Source organism: Nematolebias whitei, chromosome 18 (genome assembly GCF_014905685.2).
Source record: "Nematolebias whitei isolate Nwh7 chromosome 18, NemWhi1, whole genome shotgun sequence".
NCBI classification, from domain to species: domain Eukaryota; kingdom Metazoa; phylum Chordata; class Actinopteri; order Cyprinodontiformes; family Rivulidae; genus Nematolebias; species Nematolebias whitei.
Window position 1 is genome coordinate 34,218,528 of NC_056515.1, and position 22,421 is coordinate 34,240,948.

Consider the following 22,421-nt stretch of genomic DNA (forward strand, 5'->3'; position numbering starts at 1 on the left):
TTCTCAGTTGTCTCTAAGTGAATGTTTGTGGGGGGGGTTGGTGTTTAGTGGTAGAAGAACAACATATAGTTGTCAAAAGCCTAGAGGGCCCTCTCGTGGCTGCAAATGGTAATGTTACTCTTTGGTTCATATCAGTATGAATGAACATTTAACATGTCAGTCAAAAATTGTGTCACGAATAGGGAAAAAAATGTATGTATGGTAAGTTGCTTCGAACTATACGTAGCAGGACTGGCCAAGCTATGAAAAAAAGAGCGACTTGTAGTCCGGAAAATATGGTATATATTTTTTTTTTTACTTTGCAAAATTGCGGTTTGGCATTTTACTTGATGGCCCATGAAAATTGCAGATAAACAACCACCAAACCTGACAAACTCTCACTAAGCATCACAGTTGTTTTTGGAATAAAAAAAATGGCAGCATCAGTTTACAAAAATTCACTAGCTAAACCATAATATAAAGTAAAAGGTAATAAATTACCAACAAGATAAATGTGGAGGGACCTGAGATTTGATGACACTGTCTCCAAGAACAGTTTGCATTAGCCTAAGATGAATTAAGGCATTTTTAATTTACTGGGTGGATAAATGAAAGGGGATATTTTGAAGGACTTTCTGAGAAGCAGCTATGTGAAACTAATGAAAATGTGAGGAAGCACAAGTGCAGATTTTATCAGCTTGAACAATTAAAAAGCTTTTTTGACATATTTGACTCCTCAGCTCTCGTGTCAATGCTTATGAGGTCACGAGGTTGGACTTTATTTCAAGAAGACAGTGTGTGGGTCCTATTAGATTCATCTAGTTATAGTTTAGTCTCAAGAAACTGTTTTTTTTGTGTGCAAAATTTAACTTTTTTTTTTCCACAAAGTTGTTTATTTGTATTATGTTGAAATAATAAGTTTGACTCTTACCTGCATGAACCATTTTCGTGTCGCTGCAGAAGACTTTGCTACTACAGGCTATATGTTTTAAATTTTTAGGGACCATCCCCAAATTAATATTAGTGTTTTTGCTTTGTATCCATATGAAAACACCATTTTAGGAGTTCTAAAATTGACATTTTAGAGTGAAAAATATCTAAAACAGAATTACAATCGTCTTTTGGTATATTGTGGCTCGCTTCTTGCGGCTTCACTGCATCGTGTATGTTTTAAACCCTTTACAAATAAATAAATAAATAAATAAATAAATATATATATTGGTGTGTACCATACATGCTGTGCAGTACTGTGCATTTGTCTCATCATTATCATCATCTTTATTGTAAAATTGTTTAAGAGCATATGAAGTGTTTATGAGAGTGGGAATTAGGCCTGTTGCAATAAACAATAAATCAATTAATCGCATGATAAATTAAAATTATCAACCTCATTTTCATTTATAGGCTTTTATCGTTTCTTCGTGTCTCTCTCTTTCTACTGAAGACACCAGATGATAAAAAGCTCAACTCTGGTGCTCTTCACTGACCCCCCCCCCCCCCCCCCTTTCTATTTTCTCTTTAAAATCCATTTTAACTGTCCAAAATTGCATTTTTGCATCGTTAAAAACAGCTAAGCTGAGAAGCTAAGCTATAAGCTAAGCTAACAGGCTGACCTCGGGGGAAAAAAACCTTAATCTTGCTGAAGCCACAAAATTCACAGTTGAAACCTGTGCCTTCATGTAAAAAGTTGTTTTACTCTGCAAAAAGAAACTGAGAACTTGTTTACTGATTTTATATTGAAAGCTTTGTGTGAAAAATGCTGTGCTAAAGAGCTCAATTCACACAGAGCGTCCGCCATTTTGAGAACCGAAGAGAGACAGCCCATGTCATGTCAAGGGACCTCCCTCCCATTTTTTCTTAAAGAGACACACTTCTTGCTCCCTCACTATCCATCCTTCGGTTCAAACAGTCTTATACTGTCAACTGGTGGTCAAAAGAGGTATTGCATGCAATTACAAACATGTCTTCTTAAATTTGACAATAATGACTAATTATTGTCAAATTTCAAACAATATTATCATTTATCGCAATAATTTCTGAGAGAATTAATCGCCCAGCAAAATTTGTTATCGTGACAGGCCTATTGGGAATGTCATGTTTCCTGCCTGTCTGTTCACCACGCCCACCTGCTCCACTGTAATCAGCATAATTCTTCTCACCGTGTGGCTGTAACATTTAAGTGCTCCCCTGTTCTCTAACTGGCGCCAGATTATTGAAAGCCTTCTGCAAATAAATGTCCAACGGTTATCTCATGCCCCTGACTGATCCCATCCTGACCAAGTTTCTGCGGATTTTCCTGTTTCACCTTGCAATATTTTCCAATGCGTTTCCACAGACGTATATTGGCTCCCACCAGACTTTTCAAAACAAAACTTATTGAACACGTCCTGTGTCTGATTTGAATTTTTGTGAATTTATTATAATAATTATAATAAATGTAACACCGCTACTTTGCAGATTTTCACCTATCATAGTGGCCTCTGGAACGTAAGCCCAGTGATATGCGAGGGGTCACTGTATTGGTTTTTGTGTATATGGTCCAAATTTTGATAATATTGATGTCATTTTTTGCCACCTCTAATGTAACCATTAACATGAGGGTATACTCTTGTGTTAAATTTCACACCTACCAAGATTTATGCACATGCTCCATGTCTCGTTTCCTATTTTTGTATGTTCATGGTGGTGTTGTAGTGCCACATACAGACCTGGTAAAGTAAATAGTAATAAAACATTTTTTTTTACTTAAATATATGAAAATATTTTTAGAAACAGCACGTATAACTAATTTTTTTTTTTAGGAAAGACTGGAAGGCTTGCATCTTTTGTCTTATCTTTCTTTTTTCCCCCTTTTTATTTGGTTTTAAGATGTACATCACTAGCACAATCAAGACCAAGTCCAGTCGTCTGGCCAAACCTGTGCTCTGTTTGGGCACGCTGTGTACAGCCTTCCTCACTGGCCTCAATCGGGTCTCGGAGTATCGGAACCACTGCTCAGATGTGGTGGCCGGATTTATACTGGGATCGGCCATTGCTTTGTTTCTGGTGAGTATATTTGAATTGTTTAAATGTCTTGAAAAATGAGTATTTAGAGGTGGATTCTGGTCAAAAGTTATTTTCAAAGCACAAGTTTCACCATCAGTTTGGAAAAGACCCAAATGGGTAATTACATAATGCTTACCAAAGCTTGCATTAAGGTTTTGTTGCAATGACAAAGTCATTAATGATGTATCCCCAGTGAGGGGGTACTTTTTTATTTATGTATTTATTTCATTGATAGAGAGGCTAAAGTGTAATTCACATAGCTGTGCTTGGAGGAGATATTAAAAAAGTCATGGCTTTTTAAAATTCTTTTCTTAAAGAGGGATCAAATACATGTAATGTAGGCTTGAGGGTTGACGTTAAGGATCCATTAGTTGATTGGAATGAATAAAAGGAAATAAAAGAGAGAGAATACTGTGATGACACATGGACAATCACTGAGATTAACTGTTGTTCTGGTTTCTAAAACGCATACTGAAGAAGCAAAATGACTGGAAAAAAGAGGGTAAACTTCAAATTTAATTAGCCATAGTGTTTAATTTGGAGATGAATGAAGGCAGAACCAGTGATCCCTTTAATTCTGAGGTACCCATGAGGTAAGGGATCTTGTTAATCTTCCCTATTAAAACAATAGTCATAACAGGGGATAAATGTTCTGACTTCCCACGCAAGACCGCAATTTCCCTGCTCATCTGTCCATGACGTGAAATCAAGATCAGTCGCCTGTGATGGGTTGTCAAACAGCCTGGCTTCCACTTAAAATTAAATTGGCTTTGTCAACATCAGGTTTCACGCTGAGTGTTTAAAAGGAGGGATATGATGGCTAGTGAAACCACAGAGACTTTTTGGGTTGAAGTGGAAAGCCCACTGAGGAAAGAAGGAAGGTGAAAGGATTCAGTAGGCGCCTCAAAGGCTTCATTGCTTGTAACTTCCACTGGGCTCTGGGCGTCAAAGCGGGAAGAAATGCATGAAGAAGACAGTCACATGAAGGGTAGATTTTGAGGGGAGGCAATGAGGGCTTAATATATTGGCACCTCTTGCAGAGGTTGATATAACTTCTTAATTTACAGACAGGGTACCAGAAGCGTGACATACTTTCAGTACAAAAGTAAGATGATTGGTTTCTACTGCTGATGGTGTTACTGTGCTATCAATCAGCTGATTTTAGTACATTATAGATCAATATGTTGGCAAACTCAAACCACTGTTTGCTTTTTAGGTATAACTAATATTGACTGGAGTATTTAGGTGAAGAATCCCATCAGTTAAAATATTATAAACCTAAGTGTTTTATCACTGCATTGCACTGTTTGCATCGTGTTTTACCTCCTGTCATTACAGACACATTAGGCAGAGCATTAGAACCAATGGTTTTGTTGTGGCACATATATATATATATGTTGACCCTAACAATGTAATTTAAACATGAAAAGGAAACATCACATTATTTATGCCTGCTATTACTTTCATTAAGTCAAAAATACCACAATTTTTGGTTAGTTTGAGTTTTTTTACTTTGATGACCTTCAGCCCAGGTAACTGAGAATGACAATTGCATCTAATTGCTGTGCTCTCATCTGAAATATTTTGTTTTCCTCCACTGAAGCGAGTGACTGATTGAGAGGATTGAGCCTTGAACCAATGACAAACATGCTGCCATTGTTTTATTATACAACACTTCTGAACACAAAACTGTCCATTGAACAGCTTTGTGTTCAGTTTTCAGCACAGTGTTTTTGCTACTGTAGTTTTCCCTGAAGACCACTAAAATCAAAAATCACAAATATACTATACACAAATATATCCTGATGCATGCTCAGTAATCCAGGTAGAAAAATCTAAAAAAAAAAAAAAAGTTGTCAGGTCCTCTGGATGGATTCTTCTTGTTGAAACATTTCATATTTTATCCAAACAACTTCATCAGTCTGAGGAGCTGCAGTGAAACTCGGTCTTAAAAATAGCACGTTCTCCTGGAACAGTTTGCTGGTGACAGACAAAACTGTTCACATGCAAAAGGAGGACCACCAGCCTAACAACCGATTGGTAATGCCCTTATGGCCACTTGCTATTCAAAGAGGGCTGCTGCTGTTATTGCTAGTGATGAAGACTGATGAAGTCCTTTGGATGAAAGCCGAAACGTTTCAACAAAAAGAAACCGGCCAGAGGACCTGACTTAACTTTGTTGGATTTTTTTACCTGGATTATTGTGCATTAACTTTTATGTTATTTTCACCTGTTCTCAATGAGTTTTAAAATATTTTTTCCCAAGCATGTATTTCATGATCATTCATCCATGTCTAACCTAAATTAAGTAAAAATAGTTTAAAGGGGAAAAATGTAGCTCAGTAAATAACAGTGGGATTGACAGCATGTTTAAAAGATACTTTGGATTATTCCGGCCTAAAAAAATCTGACCTGACCCGGCCCCAGCCCATAGCCATTTTTTCCAAACCTGACCCGCCAATCAACTGCAGTTAGAGGCACAAACCCAAAAATAAAGACTTAAAAAAAAATGTATTAAGCTTTTACTGCTTTTGTAAGCAAATCAGTTTGACATGATATTTTAAAAATGCATTTCAAAGAGAGGAAGTTAAAAGATTTTTTGTTTCACCAAATGGATATTAGCAAAATAAATAACCTAAAAAAAAAAAAATCAACTCTAAAGATAGGCTATTGTACAGATGAACAAAAATATTTTTAGAGCAAAATATTTGGGAAAAAATATAGAACAAGACTATTTTAATTGAATGCGCTGCTCGCTTCGGCTTTTAGCTTCAGATGCTGCAACTTCCTTCACCGCACAGCAGGGTGCGGAGGCGCGCACGGCCAGTGATCAGGTGATCCATCTGAAGCTTAATGGGACTTTTTTTTTTTTTTTTTTACCACTTTCAACCGGACGGTCAGACCTGCCTCCTCCTCTACTAGTAGATTAACACAATTTTATATTATGCATCCTTATTTAGTTTTCTTTGTGCTTTATGATTCGTAAAACTGCATCAAAAGTTTGTGACGTCATTGAGGTGCAATACAGAACATCTTGTCCTTGGAACATGAGGAGATTGAGCCTCAGCAGCACATGTACGTTTTCAGTGATTGACCTATAGGAATTGGCATGCATTGATTCTGTGATCTCCAGGGAAAGATTAACGCAAGGAACTAAATCAGGACCTCAGCAGTTTTTAAACGTCTCATTTCCATTGTACTATCAGGCCAACATTAACAGAGGAGGAAGGCATTTTCATCAAAATGTTCCAATGGCCTGATTGGAGCTTATGAAGGCCTTGTCCTGCAAGAAATATACCCATTTGATGGTTTGCCATTCTGTCTGTGATTTGGTGATAAAGACAGAAAAAAGGAAATAATTTGGTCACTATTTGCATAAAGAAGGTATGAATAAATTTAACATACTAAAATGTAGCTCTAACGAATGGTTTTTGTCTCCATTCTGCAGATTGAAAGATCAGTGTTAAGCCTTTTGGTTTTGGCTCCTAGATTATTTGAACTATAGAGGTGCAGGATTGACTTCAACATAGAAAAGGTAGAACCATATGCTGTCTGATAAAGCCACAATCCAAGTTAAATGCAAATGACTAGGCTGTGTTATTCTAATACAAACCTTTGAGATTCTATGCATTTTAAAATGCTATAAAATAGAGAATAGCAGTACAAGTTCCTTTTACATCACTCTGATGAGTAGTCTTGCAATAAACTCTAAAATGGCCTGTTTTGTGCTACTAAATTAATTCTTGAGGCGATAGGTTCACATTTTATTTTGCACTTACCTGAAACAATGGGTGACAGCTTGGCTGGAGTTCTTTGCATCGTTGGCAGGACACAAAATAGGAAGAAGCAGTTTGCTGTGTTCATTGAGGAGGCACATCAATTGTATCATCCAGAAATGTATTTAAAGCCGCTGCATCAGCCTACAGTTTAGACTTACCCTGACATATATTGATGTAGGAAATTTATTGCGGTGCTGAGGGAATTATTTGTAAATTCTGGTCCAGCAGCTCTTCTCCTGGTCTTGGCGCACTAGAGACTTGCTGTCCATGAACTGCCACAAACATGAAATCCTTGCGAAACCTCCAGCAGTGAGTCAGCCCGCTTCGTTTTCGTCTTTGCCGCTGCCCGAGGGCACGCTTGGTGTCTGGTGGGGTGGAATCTCCTTCAGGCTGCTGTCTTTGATTAACTGGAAGATGGAAGGGTTCAGAAATCCTGCAGCCTTCTTGGCGTGCGCGCTTTTAAAAGAACCTGACTGGTGTGTGAATAAAAGGAATTTGCTAGTCGCATGTTCAAGTCAAGCTTTATTCTAGCTTGTAAAAAGAATGGAGTTTGAAGCTCATTGTTATTCTAAAAAAAAAAAGGGATTTATTTATTTATATATACATATATATACATATAGTTACTATCATTGCTAATATATTTTAGTGTAAAACCATAAACAGTAGCTGAGAGCTTCAGTGTTGTAGCAGAAGCTTTTATTGCATAAAACTGTCACATAAACCAAGACTGACAAACATTTAAAAGTAGAAAAGCTGGAGCATTGTTAGAGACACTGACTTTTATGTTGTCTGGCCGTTAGAGACTCATTTAATGTTTGATTGATTTTTATGCTGCTATTAACTTGATATCACATCATTAACTGTTCTCAAGCAGAAAATGTGGTCACATCTCTCAAAAGCAACCATCGGATGCTGTTAATTTTGTTCTGACACAGACATTTAATTGTTTTTTATTTTTTATATATGTTCTATTAGGGTGTACCATTCCTCATGTAATTAATAGTATATACAAATTAGCACTAATTTAAGGCTCAAAATGCACTGGTATTATCATTATCCTATTATCCAGGTTTCAATACATCAAATACTTAATGGGTTTTATTTAAATATATTCTTCCATTCATAGTTCTCTAAAGGACAACCCCTAATAACTTTGCAAGCACTAGACCTTTTTTAAGAGCTGTTATAAGTTTGTCATTTGTATTGTAAAGCAAAGTTTCTTAACAGCTGTTGAAATTCAAATAAACTTTGGTATAAATCTTTAAAACGTATGAATATATTGATGAAACTCCAGCTTATGCAACTAGTGACATAACTGTTGGCCTTGACTACACTGCCTTGAATACTTAAAAAAAAATGTTTTCCTTATCATGGAAAAAATACCTAGGTTTTAACAAGGACAGGAAAAACAATATGTAAAAGGGCTTACCGGTAATACTCATGCGAAGCCAATAAGTACCAATAAAACCCACATATAAAATGTAAAAGTATAATAAAACAAATAAAAATATTTCCAAATGTTACTAGTTCATAAATAGACACATGGCTGAAACATGGAAGATGAGGTCACATAGGACAAGCATCACTTCGTAGGCTGGCTGCAGTACAACTCTTAAGGCCTGTCCCTCTATGGAAAAGATCCAGAAATTTTCCTCACAAAAAAAAATATATACGATTCAGTATATTTTAATTTTGTAATTTTTTTTGTTTACTGTTTTAATGTGTAGGTTTCATGTAGTTCTTACTTTGCTGTATGCTCAGATGGTAATGTGCTGCGATAGCTTGGTGGTCAGTGCTGTGGTCTTGTAATCCTGAGGTTGCGAGTTCGAGGCCAGGTTGCGTTTGGAAGGGCATCTGGCATAAAACAATTGACAAATCTCTCATGCAAGTTTGCTCTCTGTAGCTGTCCTGTAGAAGGGAGCAGCCAAAATAAACCAACTTACTACATACGCTTATCTGGGGGCAGCTGTGGCTGAGTGGTTAGAGCAGTCATCCTCCACTCCACTGGGAGAGTTGGGGAATTCGATTCCACCACTATCCAGTCACATGTTGAAGTGTCCCTGGGCAATACACTGAACCCCTCAATGCCCCTGATATCTCTTTGGTGTATAACATTTTCTTTCATAGAACCATACATATAAATGAATGGATGGTAACCAATGTTCACCAATAGTAGCCAATGTCAGTCGTTTCATTTTCATATCTATCTTACTGTAAAGGTTAAACTGCGGGATCAGTAAAGTTCTACCTTATCTAATCTTATCTTAAACTGTTCTCATACTTCACAGGGCATTTGTGTTGTGAACAACTTCAAAGGTGTTCATACAGTAGCAGCTAAACAGAAGACTGAAGCGTACCGCACTCTGCCTCTGATGACTTTTCCACGTGTAGAAAGCCCACTGGAGACCCTCAGCGCACAGGTAGCTAAAAACACTTAATCTGGAATCCCAACAACTTCAGTCTCATGAGGTGTTTTATCTTTCTCCATTAATTAGTGCTGCTCCCACAAGCTTTAAACTTCAAACCAAACAGTGTATTTCAAAAACTTTAAAGTTGTACAGAAAACGCCTTGTTTTGTCGCTTGCTGTAACATTATTATGTATGTTTTCCTTTCTCTCTTTCCTTTGTTCTTTCTTTACTTTCTTTCTTCCTTCCTATCAAAATGAAGCAATAACATGTCAAGCATGAAATTTGCACTTCCTTTGTGTTCAACTGCTCAGATGCACATAGACTTAACCAGAGCACTTGTTGCACCAGTTGAAATTGTCCTCTTTTCCTTTCACTTCCACACCTTCCCCATATTCTTTACCTCTCCTAAATCATAAACTCCCTTCTCTATTCCTCCTTAAAATGCATTTTCAGAACCACTCGGCATCCATGACGGAGGTCACATGACTAAGGGGGCAGCACCGGGTCACGTTTGCGTCTCCACAGCACTTCCAGACACAATGACGAGGACGCATGCCACGTGACGCCGAATGCTTACAAAAAACCCACTCCTGATTTATCTGTTAAAATCACCTGGGGGACAGAAAACTCCATGTTTGTTGCGGTTTTCATTTAGCTTGGCCACGCTCTATTTAACCAGCCAAGATGCACAGATCAGACCAATGCAAAAGTATCACAAAGCCAACTTGCTGTAAGCACAGGTCGTTTTTCCAGGACTTTGAAATTTCTTTAAGACATGGCACATTTTTGTCCTCCAAGGTGTGCCATTTGTAGTTAGAGGATGGTGTTTTGTACATTTTGTATGAGCGAGTGGTGTCGCCTCTCCTGACAAAGTTAAACCTGCACACTTCCCATCAGTTGACTCACTGTTTTACATCACATCCTGTCAGGTAACATACCTCGTCGATCACCACATCCATTCCACTCGGTCTTAAAAACTCTGGAAAAAAAGAAGTTGATGTTGTTGTTCTGTGGTGTTTGTCATTTGTACAGGAAAAAAAAAAAGACAGAAACCTTCTTTTTATTATCTCTCTGTACATTAATTGACCATTATGAGGTCTTATTTTTTAAGGATTTTTGTTAATCTGTATGACTACTATGATCCATTTGGACCTGTTTGCCTGCTGTAAACCTGAATATGTTCTAGTATCAGTTTAGGTGTTTTGGGAAGGAACTCTTCTACCCTTTGGAGGAAACGCGAGAACGAGTCGATGGCACCCTTTGAGACAAAAAATGGAATTTGGCTTTATCAGATCAAATATTTGGTAATGTCAATAGTTGAGATGTTTGCTATAAGTGTCTTTCACCCCAGTTTCCTTATTCACTCTGATGCCGATAACATTATCTCTACGCAGAAGTCCAGTGGGGCTAGCAAGTGTCGGATGTACATAAATATTCCACTGGAGTGGTTTTTAGAACCAAACAATTTCAATAAAATGCATTCTCATATTTTAGAAAGGAGAAAATGAAACTGAATGTATGAGAATAATACGGGACCAAGCCAGCATTTTCAATGTCAACAAGGCCAGTGACTCCTGATTCACTTTTCCTCCTTAAGGCAGCCCTTCCTTTCCCCAACCCACCTGTGGATTGTGATGCAATGTTGTGACTCCATTTCCTATTGGAAGATATGCCCAGCATGAAAAGAGAAGTTGATATGTTTTATAAATATTACTCATGATCATTGTGATTATGTCCTTTACTTTACGAACAAAAGAAGCTTTTCGTCAGAAATGCTAAATATATCTATATTTTTTTCTTTGTTGGTCAAGAAAATTAAATAGTCGGTAGCAACAAAGTGCTGTCTTGTGATTTCATTTTGTGCTGTACTTTCCACTTTTCATAGAGATTACATAGCCAAAGATAAGTGCTGTCCCTCTTAGCGTTTGTAGTAGTACCTTGATAGAATACAAGAAAATTGTCTCCGTCCTTGTGTTCGATGGAATGTCCAGAGATTGGTGTTTTTTATATTCTGCATTGATTTTCAAAGGAAAAAAAGAGTTTGTAGTTGTTCAAGCAGACCCTCATATAATCAACAAGAATACGATTTAATTTTGTTTCAAGCTTGAAGTTCATGTCTGAAGAATTGCACATACCACCAAGACGTGACTATAAAGCTGATGGATATGCTAAATCCAACTTTCCGTTTAGGTGTTCTGTTGATTCATCCTGTTACTGCTGCATCGACTTCAATGACATTTGTTACCGCTTAGCAAGGCATACACACACAGGGACACAAAGAAGGCTGACGGCTGAGCCAGTGCACTCTTTTGCTCTGTCAGGTATTCATTTGAGCTGTGACAGCCTGTGCTTACCCTGCAGACACACTGGCTAAATAGATAGGAGCCGTCTGTGTGTATGTGTGCATGCACAGTTCTTTTGACGATGCCATGTGCTCAGAAAATGTTGACAATTCTGAATATGCGTTCTTGTTCAAATTGTGGTCCTTTTGCAGTGTGAGTTAAAAAGAGTGACCCAGACAAATATTGTTTCAGGGTAGGGAGCAAAGTTTTGAGTGGTTTGAATATGTATTATATCTGCAGGGTGTGTTGAAATGGAATTTATTAAAATGTGTTGAAAATTGTTACTGCAGGTAAATGTTAATGGGCATTTTGGAAATGTAAAATACAGACAGATAATGCCTGAATACAGCTGGACGTGCCCAGATTGTCCAATAATGATGTTACAGACAGGTGAGAAACAATATTTTACAACTTAACCCTTGGGTTTCAACAAAGTCAGTTGGCAGTAATTTCTCTGTTACTGAAAATAAGTGATATTTAGGTTTTAAAACATATTTTTTCGTATTTAAGATAATTGAGTATGCACTTACTATTATTGAGGTTTAATGATTAAGAAATAAAGAAATCAAATGAGTTTTTGTTTGAACCATTTTAGATCCAAAAATACACTGCCTGCCCCCTCCCCCCACCCCCAAAAAAAGTCACACTAATATTTCGTTGGACCACCTTTAGCTTTGACCATGGCATGCATTTGCTGTGACATTGTTTCAATAAGCTTCTGCAATGTCACTAGGCACCTGCCTCTCTTCTTACCCTGATGCGCCCATCACTCTGGAACAGGGTAAATCTGGACTCATCAGACCACATGACCTTCTTCCATTGCTCCGGAGTCCAATCTTTATGCTCCCTAGCAAATTGAAGCCTTTTTTGTTTGTTTGTTTGTTTAGCCTCTCTGATTAGTGGTTTTCCTAAGGCAACACAACTGTTCAGTCCCAATCCCTTGAGTTCCCCTTTCCCAGTTTTTAATAATGCATTGGACAGTTCTTAAACCAATTGTAGTAGTTTCTGCAATCTCCTTGGATGTTTCTCTGCTTGATGCCAATGATTTGATCCTTCTCAAACAGACTGACATCTTTTCCACAACCACGCGATGTGTCTTTCGACGTGGTTGTTTAAGAAATGAGAAGCAACTCATTGCACCAGTTGGGGTTAAATAACTTTTTTTTGCCAGCTGAAAGATAATCACTCATCCAGTAATTATCCAATTGGAGGCTCGTACATATTTGCTTAGTTAAATGCAGGTGGCGGCTTTTTTTGGGCCAAGCAGTGTATATGCCTATATTTTTTAATTTTATTTATTCTTTCGGCAGCTCCCTTCTTCAGGGGTTGCCACAGTGAGCAGTCGTTTGAAGATTTGGTGATTGTTCCTTCATGATGCAACACAGACCACAGAGACACTGTAGCCCACCAGTGTGGAGCAGAGGGCCTCCATCTAGGGTCGAACCCTAGTCAAGGACCATAGTGAGGCAGGTGTGGGTGCTTCACCTCCCCCACATTTTTTTTATGTAACATTCATGTGATTTGAACAAACCTTTCAATCACAAGTTAGCCTCCTCTAATCTCCGCACCACCACTCCCCCAAAAAATGCTTCCTTATGCTTATAATTGAAATTTTCAAAAAGTGCAGAATTGTGTTTTTATTTTCTTAATATATCAATTGTCTCTCAAACAGACATTCTGAACATTTTTGAAAAGATGGAGGGGAAAAAATCCAACTCAGCCAAAGGTGAGATACATTTTAATAACATAATATTTCCAACAAAAATGGAAAGTTGCAAGAAAAGAGGTCTCATCTCAGAAGAACCATTTTTGTGTCTTCATTTGGAGATGTTCTTCACCTCAAGTAGCATGTCAGAGACTGACCAGTCTTTTTTTTTTTTTTTTTCAATTTTATTATTTCCCTTTGGGTTTGCACCAAGAAAACCTAATGGTACTTCAGTGTTTCCTAACAACAATACAACAAGAGGATATTTTTACTACATCATCTTGTCTGTTGTTTTGAATGCACAATGAAATACCCGTAGACCATAACTCAAACTCTGACAAGATTAATAATGATTTCTGTCAATAAACCAGCAGTGCATCTGTAAAGTGCAGCACATTACAAAGTGACTCATAAGTAAGGTTGTGTCTCCACAATATGCCAACCATGTCATATTTTATTGTGGTGCCTTGTGAATGCTTTTATTGGTATCTTACTTTTTTAGTTTCTTGCTACAACAGCCCAGTTACCATTTAAAATGTTTGTATAAGAAATAATAAAAAAAGACTAAATGAATGGACTGCTAAAGGGTAAAACATTACATCATCATTGGTAACACCAACCAATTCCCAACAGTTACATGTCTGAAAGGTACAATGTTTCAGCAAGACTTAAGAACATAGACTGATCTGGCTGGGTTCAACCACAAGTCATTGTGCACTCGGTGAGCCTCACCAAACCCAGGTGAATTTGTCTATTAACCTTAAATACCAAAGAGACCAATGATCAAGCTTATCACGGCAAGCAAATTAGTACCACTGAAGAGATGAGGCTTACCTCAGACCAACGCTATAAAGACCAAAAGGAAGTAGTCAGCAGAAAAAAAACAGAAAAATGAAAATATTATATAAGGCATCAGAAAATAGTTAAATTAATTTTGAGGCAAGAGAGGGGAAGCAAAGAGCTTCAGCGATATAAGCTAGCAAATATTTCAGAAGAGAACTGGAGCAAGATATCTAGTCCACTCTCATCCGGCACTTCCATTCCAATTACATCTCAATACCAGAGGTCAGAAGATGTCCCAATTGAAGTCACAGAGCAGGACCTGATCTGTGGCGAACATTTCAATCCAATATTTAGGGAAACTCCTGAACCTAAATAAGGATCTTGGTACCAGCAAGCTGTGTTCCAACGCCAACACTGTCTCTTACATGATTCCTCAGGACAAAACAGTAAAAGGCAAACCTCAGAAGTCTGGGAGTGTGTTTGTGTGTTGGTTAGTCTGCTGGTGGGATTGGGTATACTGAACAAACTGATTAGACTGGTGTGATGTGGGCTGACTGGGTCCAGTCTGGTTTGATTGCTGGTTTTCTGATTGGTACTGTTCAAGCTCTCTTTTCCTTCTCATAGCTGACTGTAGCTGCTGCTTGATTGCTAGTATTTGACCCTCAAGTTCTGACAGTTCCTGGACCAACGGATTTCGGCCACCCTGGCTCAAACCGCAGTCGCCCATCCCCAAACCTCGACACTGTGTTGCCCCCTGCCCAGATCCTCCCTGGCCTTGCCCCAGTCCTTGTCCCAACCCCCATCCTAACAGGTCGGAGCGACCGTTAGAGGTAGTAACTACAGGCATGTGTTTATCTATTGTTGGAAGAGTTTGGGGATGAGGGAGTGGAGAAGGGGGAGGTGGAGGTGGAAGATCCTGGGACGACGGACAATCCAGGTCATTCTGCAGGTCTCGCGGAAGAAATCTTCGCCTGTTGCAATGAGATGATTCTGCGGGATTCCAAGAAACTGACTGGTTGTTTCCTTCGTTGCACCTGAGATAATCCAAACATAAAAGTAAAATGTCAAGAAGAAATTCTAAATGCCAAGGTGGAGAGGACTGTGTACTGTCTGACTTCATCTTTCTGTTCAGTATCCAATTTAAGATGAAAATACAAGGTAAAAATCACACCACCTGGCAGTTTTACAGACACTGATTATATCACAGCTATGCACCTTAAACTACAAATTGGTGCTGCTTAGAAAACTCTTTTCTATACTCTGTTGACACAATGGTAAAGTACGCAGAACTGAACCTTCATCAAAACGTAAAAAAGATGTCTATAAACTCCTGGTAAGTCATACACAATAAATCTGAGGGAATTACTAGCTCACCAATACTTGCTGAAATTATTTCTAATTTATTTTAACATTAACCTATTAAAACAAACACAACTATGTTAAAGCCAACTAACTAATTCAATCAGATCAAAGTTTTCCAACAGAAGCATTAATCCCAACAGCCTATGCCAGTTTACCTGGAGGTCCATTTTTAGCACTGACCCATGAAATGTGGATGCTTTAGTTTGACATAACACCACCAGTTTACAGCTTAGGCTTGCATTACTTAACAAATCCATTTTCCATCCCTCCCTCTTTCTTTTAGTCCGTTATGTTGCTCCAGGGAGTCATGAAGAAAGATAGCAATCCTCAATCAGTGTCCATTTTATGGCTTGTGTTCTCTCTTCTGTTCAATTATCCTTCACAATCATGATTAATGTATAAAAAAAAACTAAAAAAAAAACTGTTGTTCTTCATTAAAGTCTGACAAACCAGACAATGAAAAAAAAATCTCCTTGGATTTTTGTACTTTGTCCTCCGCTGGATCTAGAATGGGATCTTTACAGAGTAGCTAAAGTACGCAAACTAAAATACATGAAGCTAGTGACGTCCCAATGGTTTTGGAGAAAAGCCTGTTTTTGCTTGTATACTTCACCAATTGTAGATTTTTTTTCTTTAGATGCTGTTTAATATTTCATTAATAAGTTGGACATTTTTGGAGGCCTAGCCCAGCCTAAAATAGCTATGCACAAAATGCTCCTGGATTTTTATTTATGAAGCCAATTAGAAACATATAAAAAATAGTTTTGTTCAAGTTCAAGTAGGTTTATTGTCATTCTTGCCACATGTGGTACGTGTGGTGGACCGAAATTATGTACACAGGGCCCCAGTTCAGAGTCAGAGTCAGAGTCAGAGTTTCTTTATTGTCATTCGCACCTCATGTGGTACATGTGGTGGAGCGAAATTATGTACACGGGGTCCCAGTTACATCCGACAATAAAATGTATAATAAAAACAGTAATAACATCTAAGATATGAACTAAGAAAAACATCAACTAAATATACACTAAGCACTCATAACATAAAACATTGAACATCAGCACAAACATGAACATGAGTCTGTGAGCAGATGTGCACGCATGAACACATCAACATTGAAACAGATCAGCAGCAACATGAAACAGATCAGCAGCAACATGATATGGTTTTTCACAGTGATTATTCTAGTTAGATTCATGAGTCTAACAGCCTCAGGGTAGAAGCTGTTCCTCAGTCTAGTGGTTCTACACTTAATGCTCCTTAACCTCCTTCCTGAGGGGAGCGGGGCAAAAAGTGTGTGTGCTGGGTGGGTGGGGTCCTTCATGATGCAGGTGGCCCTCTTCCTGCATCTGGAGGTGTAGATGTCTGTGATGGTGGGGAGACTGATTCCAACAGATTTCTGTGCAGCCTTCTCCACTCTCTGCAAAGCTTTTCTTTCTGCAGCTGTGCAGCCTCCATGCCACACATTGATGCTCGAGCACAGTTACACCCAACAACAGCAAAAATATAAAGTGTAAAAAGAAACGGTAAATAAGGATCTAAGATACCATATTTTTCGGACTATAAGGCGCACCGGATTATAAGACACATTAAGCAAAACTAAAACTTTTTGACAGATTTGTGAGCGCCGTGTACCACGTAAAATCGGTTTAAAGTCAATAAGTACAACCAGAATTAATACATAAGGCGCACCGAATTATAAGGAGAGTGGTGGCGCAGAGGTTGCAGAAGATGGGCCTGTGATCGGAAAGTCACAGATTCAACTCCCCAGACAGATGATATTAAAATGTGGGTGGAAAAAGTGAAACACACACACATCTGCCTCCACCCTCATTTACCCCACTCTGGGCCCTTGAGCAAGGCCCTTAACACCCCCACCATTTGCTCCCCAAAACAGGTCTTTCTTGAAAATTAGTTCTCATGGCTCATTGAGACTACCTGTATAATAGGTCAATGAAAAAAAAAAGTCTCACTGTTGATTTTTGAGAAAATTAAAGGATTTTAAGTGCACTTTATAGTCAGAAAAATATGGTATACACTAATATATATGCTAAACGAACGCCAAACGTATGTTAAAAGATCTAAGATGCTTCAAATTAGCTAAACGCTAACAATGCAAAACAATACGGCGTAACAACAACAGCAGCACAAACATTTTTGATGCTCAGTTAAGTATTATAAGCATTTTTATTTAATTTTAATGAGTCAATGATTTTTTATTTCTTATCAGATAGCTGTCTGTAAGCAAAACGTTATGAAATAAGAGATTGTGCTGAAACATTTAGAAGGTAATATTTGCATGTGCATCTATAAGTTTTTTTTCTCATCCTTTCCCAGGACATCCTTGTAAAAGAGATTAATAATCTCAATGGATTTATTTCCTGGTAAAATAAAAGTAAAAAAAAAAATAAAACTGATTATCATGTAAAATTCTTCCAATGCAAGATGGCTGCCCTAGCTAATCAATATTAGCAAACAAAAAAATGACTAACAGTCAATTTCATAAAAAGTGAGCTCTAATTTGATGTGCTAATAGTTGAGATTCATTCACAACATATAATCTAAAGTGACTTCTATATTAAATAAATCTATCCATCTATTGTCATCGCCTGCTTTTTGCACATTTCATTTTCAAGGTTTGACCAAAATGGCTACAACTCCATCCTTCCTCAGCATGTGATGTTTCAATACAAACATTATATAACTCGCATCAAACCGTATCTTTCCCATTTGTGAAGAAACTTTTGAAGGATTGAAAATAATTTGTTTTGCTTGCTCAAAGTTTTCAAACCAAAATGGACAGATTTGCTCGAGCCGATGCCTAACTGAAGAGCTCTCAAACTCAAAAGGTATTTTTCAGCTGTGAAAAAAGTGACAAGAAGACTAACGAGGTGCTCCTGACATCAAAGCTCAAAGGATGACTCATCTGAATATGGGAACAGAAAAATGTATTTCATCCTGAAAAAGATGAATCCACCTTTTGCATAAGAAAACACCTGTGCCAATAGGATTGAGTCGTAAACGAGGGAATGCTGGGATCCGCTTGAGAAGATCTCTTAAGCTATACCTAGGATTACCACCAGCAGCTTTAGAAGTATCACTTCCAAGTGCGTTGTAACTTACTGAAATGCAAGACAAAATTTGCAACTCCTGAACTGGAAAAATTATTGTGCTGAATGAAGTCCAAATTGAATCGAATAATTTGAGACGGGCTTTGGAAACATTAGCCTTTATCAGTTCTGTCCTCTTAGATTTTGTATTTTTCACCGTATAAGTTGCACCATTTTGCATAAATTTGCAAGTCCTGTGACTTATACACCGAAGCGACTAATATACATTTTTTTCTCCCCATATTTATAACTCAATTTTTGACTGAGATCTGAGTTTCATTCATTCATTCTGACACGGAAAATATTGAACATTACCATTTTCAGCCACTAGGGGCAGTCGACTAAAATGGCAAGCAAAGTTTTGCATTAATAGGTAAAAGTGGCTACTTATGAGACGCTTAGCTTGCCATACAAAGTCACCTTCATCTCGCTCCAAAACTCCTGACGCAAACATCAAATCATCTGCATTTTGCCGTGCCGCCCAGGCGAAATGCAGATGATTTGACTGTTAAAGTGCATTTATTAAGGAAAAGTTCAACTGAGACACACCTTTACTATAATGTTGAGCAAAGAAATAATTGTTTTTAGGTTGTTATCTTGTTAAATTTTGAAAAAATGCACAGCGAGTCGTGCCTCTGCACGCTCCAGCAGCCACAAATCAAGTTTTGAAATGCAGTTAATCACAGTTATTAAGGAAACGTTAAACTGACAAAAACCTTTGCTATCTTGTTGAGCAAACAAATAATTGTTTTTAAGCGTTAATCTTGTTAAATTCTTGTTAAAGTCCTCCCGTGCATGCTCTCACGGCCACCATTTGGCAGCCAATTGATTTTTGGCACAACACCGGCCCACATTTCCGGGTTGACTCATAACAAATGTGACGCATCAGTGGTGACGCATAATAGATGTGACTTATACGGCAAAGCGACTTGTGTTTCTTTCAACTTTATTAGACATTTTTGGACTAATGTGACTTATATGGTGGTGCGATGAGCAGGGTGGCAAGCACGGTATACTGTTTTCTCTTATTATATAGATTTTTGAATCTACAGAAAATTGAACAGCTCAATATGAAGCATTACTATTTCAGAGCTTGTAGTTTAACTGCAGTAAATAAAAATTAAAAGCTTCAGCTGTTTTCCTTTATACTAAACTCCTTGAAGAAAATCCTTTATGGAAGTCCATAAAGATCAGCTCCTGTATTAAACTGCTGAAGGAAAGGAATTCAAAGGAATGAAAACCGCTTCAAAATATTTACATTTGTTTAGAAAATTCAAAATGTTAAGCTTTTTTTTTTTCAACCGTATCGTTTAATACTCCTTTTATTTATTTAACGTTTATTTATACATGTAGTTTCATTGAGTCATGAGGACTCCTTTTCAAGAGAGACCTGTGGGAGCAGATGGTGGGGGTTAAGGGCCTTGCTCAAGGGCCCAGAGTGGGGCACATAAGTGTGGAGGCAGGTGTGCGTGCTTCACCTTTTCCACCCACATTTTGATGTCAATCCGGGGAGTCGAACTGGTGACCTTCCAATCACAATCCCACCATCTCTAACCTCTGCACCACCACTCCCCAAATCAAATTTTATATCAACATTGTTTCCAAGATGGATATTTTTTACTTCCTATTTCATTTATTTGCATTTTTGATTCATGTTTTGACTGAATTACATTGTGTGAACTCATGTCAATATAAAGTAAGTTTCTTTAGACATTAATAGGTTTTAAAAATTGGTTATTCTCTTTTAGTTAAAGCTTGTTTTCCAACTATTTTCTGTTGTAAAGTTATGTTATTTCAACGTCTTTCTGCTTAGAGCTCTACTTTTGGCTTGTTCCTCAGGATCCATACAGCATCGACATTATAGATCAGCTTAAAGCGCTTATAATTTTATTTCATCTGGATGTGTCTTTTCCAGCTTGATATCAACCACACAGTTTTAATTGGCCATCTGAGAACATTTTAGGCTATTACAGACAGTGGCTCCTAATTATCGCTGACAGACAGTCCTCTGATGCCCTTGGTGTTCTTTTTTTTTTTTTTAATTGAGGTAATGTAATATGTTTTTATCTAAAGTTGTTCTCATGGTCTGTTTAATTTTTACCATGTTGCTCCATTGGGTCATTTATACAGACAAACAGAAGAGTAAGAACAATTTACTGAATAAATTAAAGACCTAGCGTTCCTTGAAGGAATCCCTGCTGCGTTTCATGAACAAATGTTTGGACTAAGATAATCTTAAATTGAGAAATAACAGTTATAGCCATTCTAGTCAAAACTGGAAATTATCGTTAAGCTAAATCTTGTGCAATATGTCACACTTAGAGTTAGTGTTGTGACTAACTCCCAGCTACTACCACACACATTCGAGCTAAATATTTAATAAATTGACATATTTTTGGCCTTTGTTGTGTGTTTTCTTTTAAAGTTATGGCAGCCATCTGGAATCATATTGGTTTCAAAAGTTTAATCAGTTGCAGATGCACATTTAATTACATTCTGCAAAGTTTCAATATATATTCAGTGGTCCACAAGGTATTTTATTGACAAACACATGCGCACACAAATGGGCAAAAGTTAATTTGCGATCACCTTTTGGGAATGGGCGATAAATATTGTGCATGGAAACAAGAACGTCAAGTTATCATATCTTGCTTACAGAGCAGATGTTTGACACAGCTTCAAGTTTCTGCCGGAAGCTGACAATAAGACCGTAATAATTTCTGACTCTTCGACAGCGTGCGGGCACGATGCAGAGGAGCTTGATTAAATGAGTGTAAGTATGCAAGGCTAGGCAGTCTATTCTCATTATTTTGAGCATTAATCACATGGACTTGTCTCTGTAATCATTGCATTTATTTTAATCCTCAGTTTGAGTGTTTTGTCTGTGTACTGTGCTCAGTATGGATCTGAAAAACAGAAACATTGAATTTTAACAAAGTTTAATCAGATGACAAGAGACAAATGAGATAAACAACCGTTCACTCTCTCACTCACACCTAGGGACAATTTAGAGTTGCCTATCAGCCTAACATGCATGTTTTTGGTCTGTGGGAGGAAACCGGAGTACCCACACATGTACAGAGAGAACATGCAAACTCCACCTAGAAAGGCACCCGGCTGGGATTTGATCCAGCAAACCTTCTCGCTGAGAGGCAGCAGCTCTACCAACTGTGCCATCGTGCCGCCCCATAGGCAAAATCAGTGTCATTTAAAAAATAAATACAATTGGATGCCCTCCTTACAAATTCAAGAACCCACACCTGCAACCAACCTCATTCGTCCCACCTTGGGCTCTTGTGCAAGTCCCTTAACCCCCACCATCTGCTCCTCCGGGTGTCCTAATAGCAGCTCTCTGCTCCACACAGAGGGCTGTGGTAGCTCGGTGGTCTGTGGTTGCGTCAGGAAGGGTATCCAGAGTAAAAATAACTGCAATAACTGCCAAGTCTTCGTGCGACTTAGTTTGCTGTGGCGACCCCTGAAGAAGAATATATATATATATATATATATATATATATATATATATATATATAAACCCTAATTGTGCTCATTTAGTTTTTATGCATGGTTTTGCCAATCCTAGCTTTTATTATAATCTTAGCTTTTAGCCAGTCCTCACCTCCTTCTACAGGTGTGCAGTGGAGAGCATTCTGTGCTCCAGCATCGTGTGGCATGGAGGCTGCACAGCTGCAGAGAGAAAAGCTTTGCAGAGAGTGGTGAAGGCTTCACAGAAGTCTGTTGGAGTCAGCCTCCCCACCATCACAGACATCTACACCTTCAGATGCAGGAAGAGAGCCACCTGCATCATGAGGGACCCCACTCACCCAGCACACACACTTTTTTGCCCCGCTCCCCTCAGGAAGGAGGTTGAGGAGCATTAAGTGTAGAACCACTAGACTGAGAAACAGCTTCT

The 22,421-nt window shown here is 38.1% G+C and overlaps 2 protein-coding genes across 2 annotated transcripts in view; one reads left to right on the forward strand and one right to left on the reverse strand.

Annotated features, from left to right (window-relative positions):
• plppr1 (phospholipid phosphatase related 1) overlaps positions 1–11,106 on the forward strand; it is a 56,965-nt gene extending 45,859 nt beyond the window's left edge. The window contains exons 6-8 of the mRNA XM_037691771.1: positions 2,848–3,024; positions 9,092–9,223; positions 9,666–11,106. Coding sequence (XP_037547699.1) covers positions 2,848–3,024; positions 9,092–9,223; positions 9,666–9,698 — 342 coding nt within the window. The 3' untranslated portion in view covers positions 9,699–11,106. The remainder of the gene's footprint in view (positions 1–2,847; positions 3,025–9,091; positions 9,224–9,665) is intronic.
• A 3,362-nt stretch (positions 11,107–14,468) lies between these two features.
• grin3a (glutamate receptor, ionotropic, N-methyl-D-aspartate 3A) overlaps positions 14,469–22,421 on the reverse strand; it is a 63,551-nt gene continuing 55,598 nt past the window's right edge. Inside the window, exon 10 of the mRNA XM_037692296.1 lies at positions 14,469–15,076. Coding sequence (XP_037548224.1) covers positions 14,503–15,076 — 574 coding nt within the window. The 3' untranslated portion in view covers positions 14,469–14,502. The remainder of the gene's footprint in view (positions 15,077–22,421) is intronic.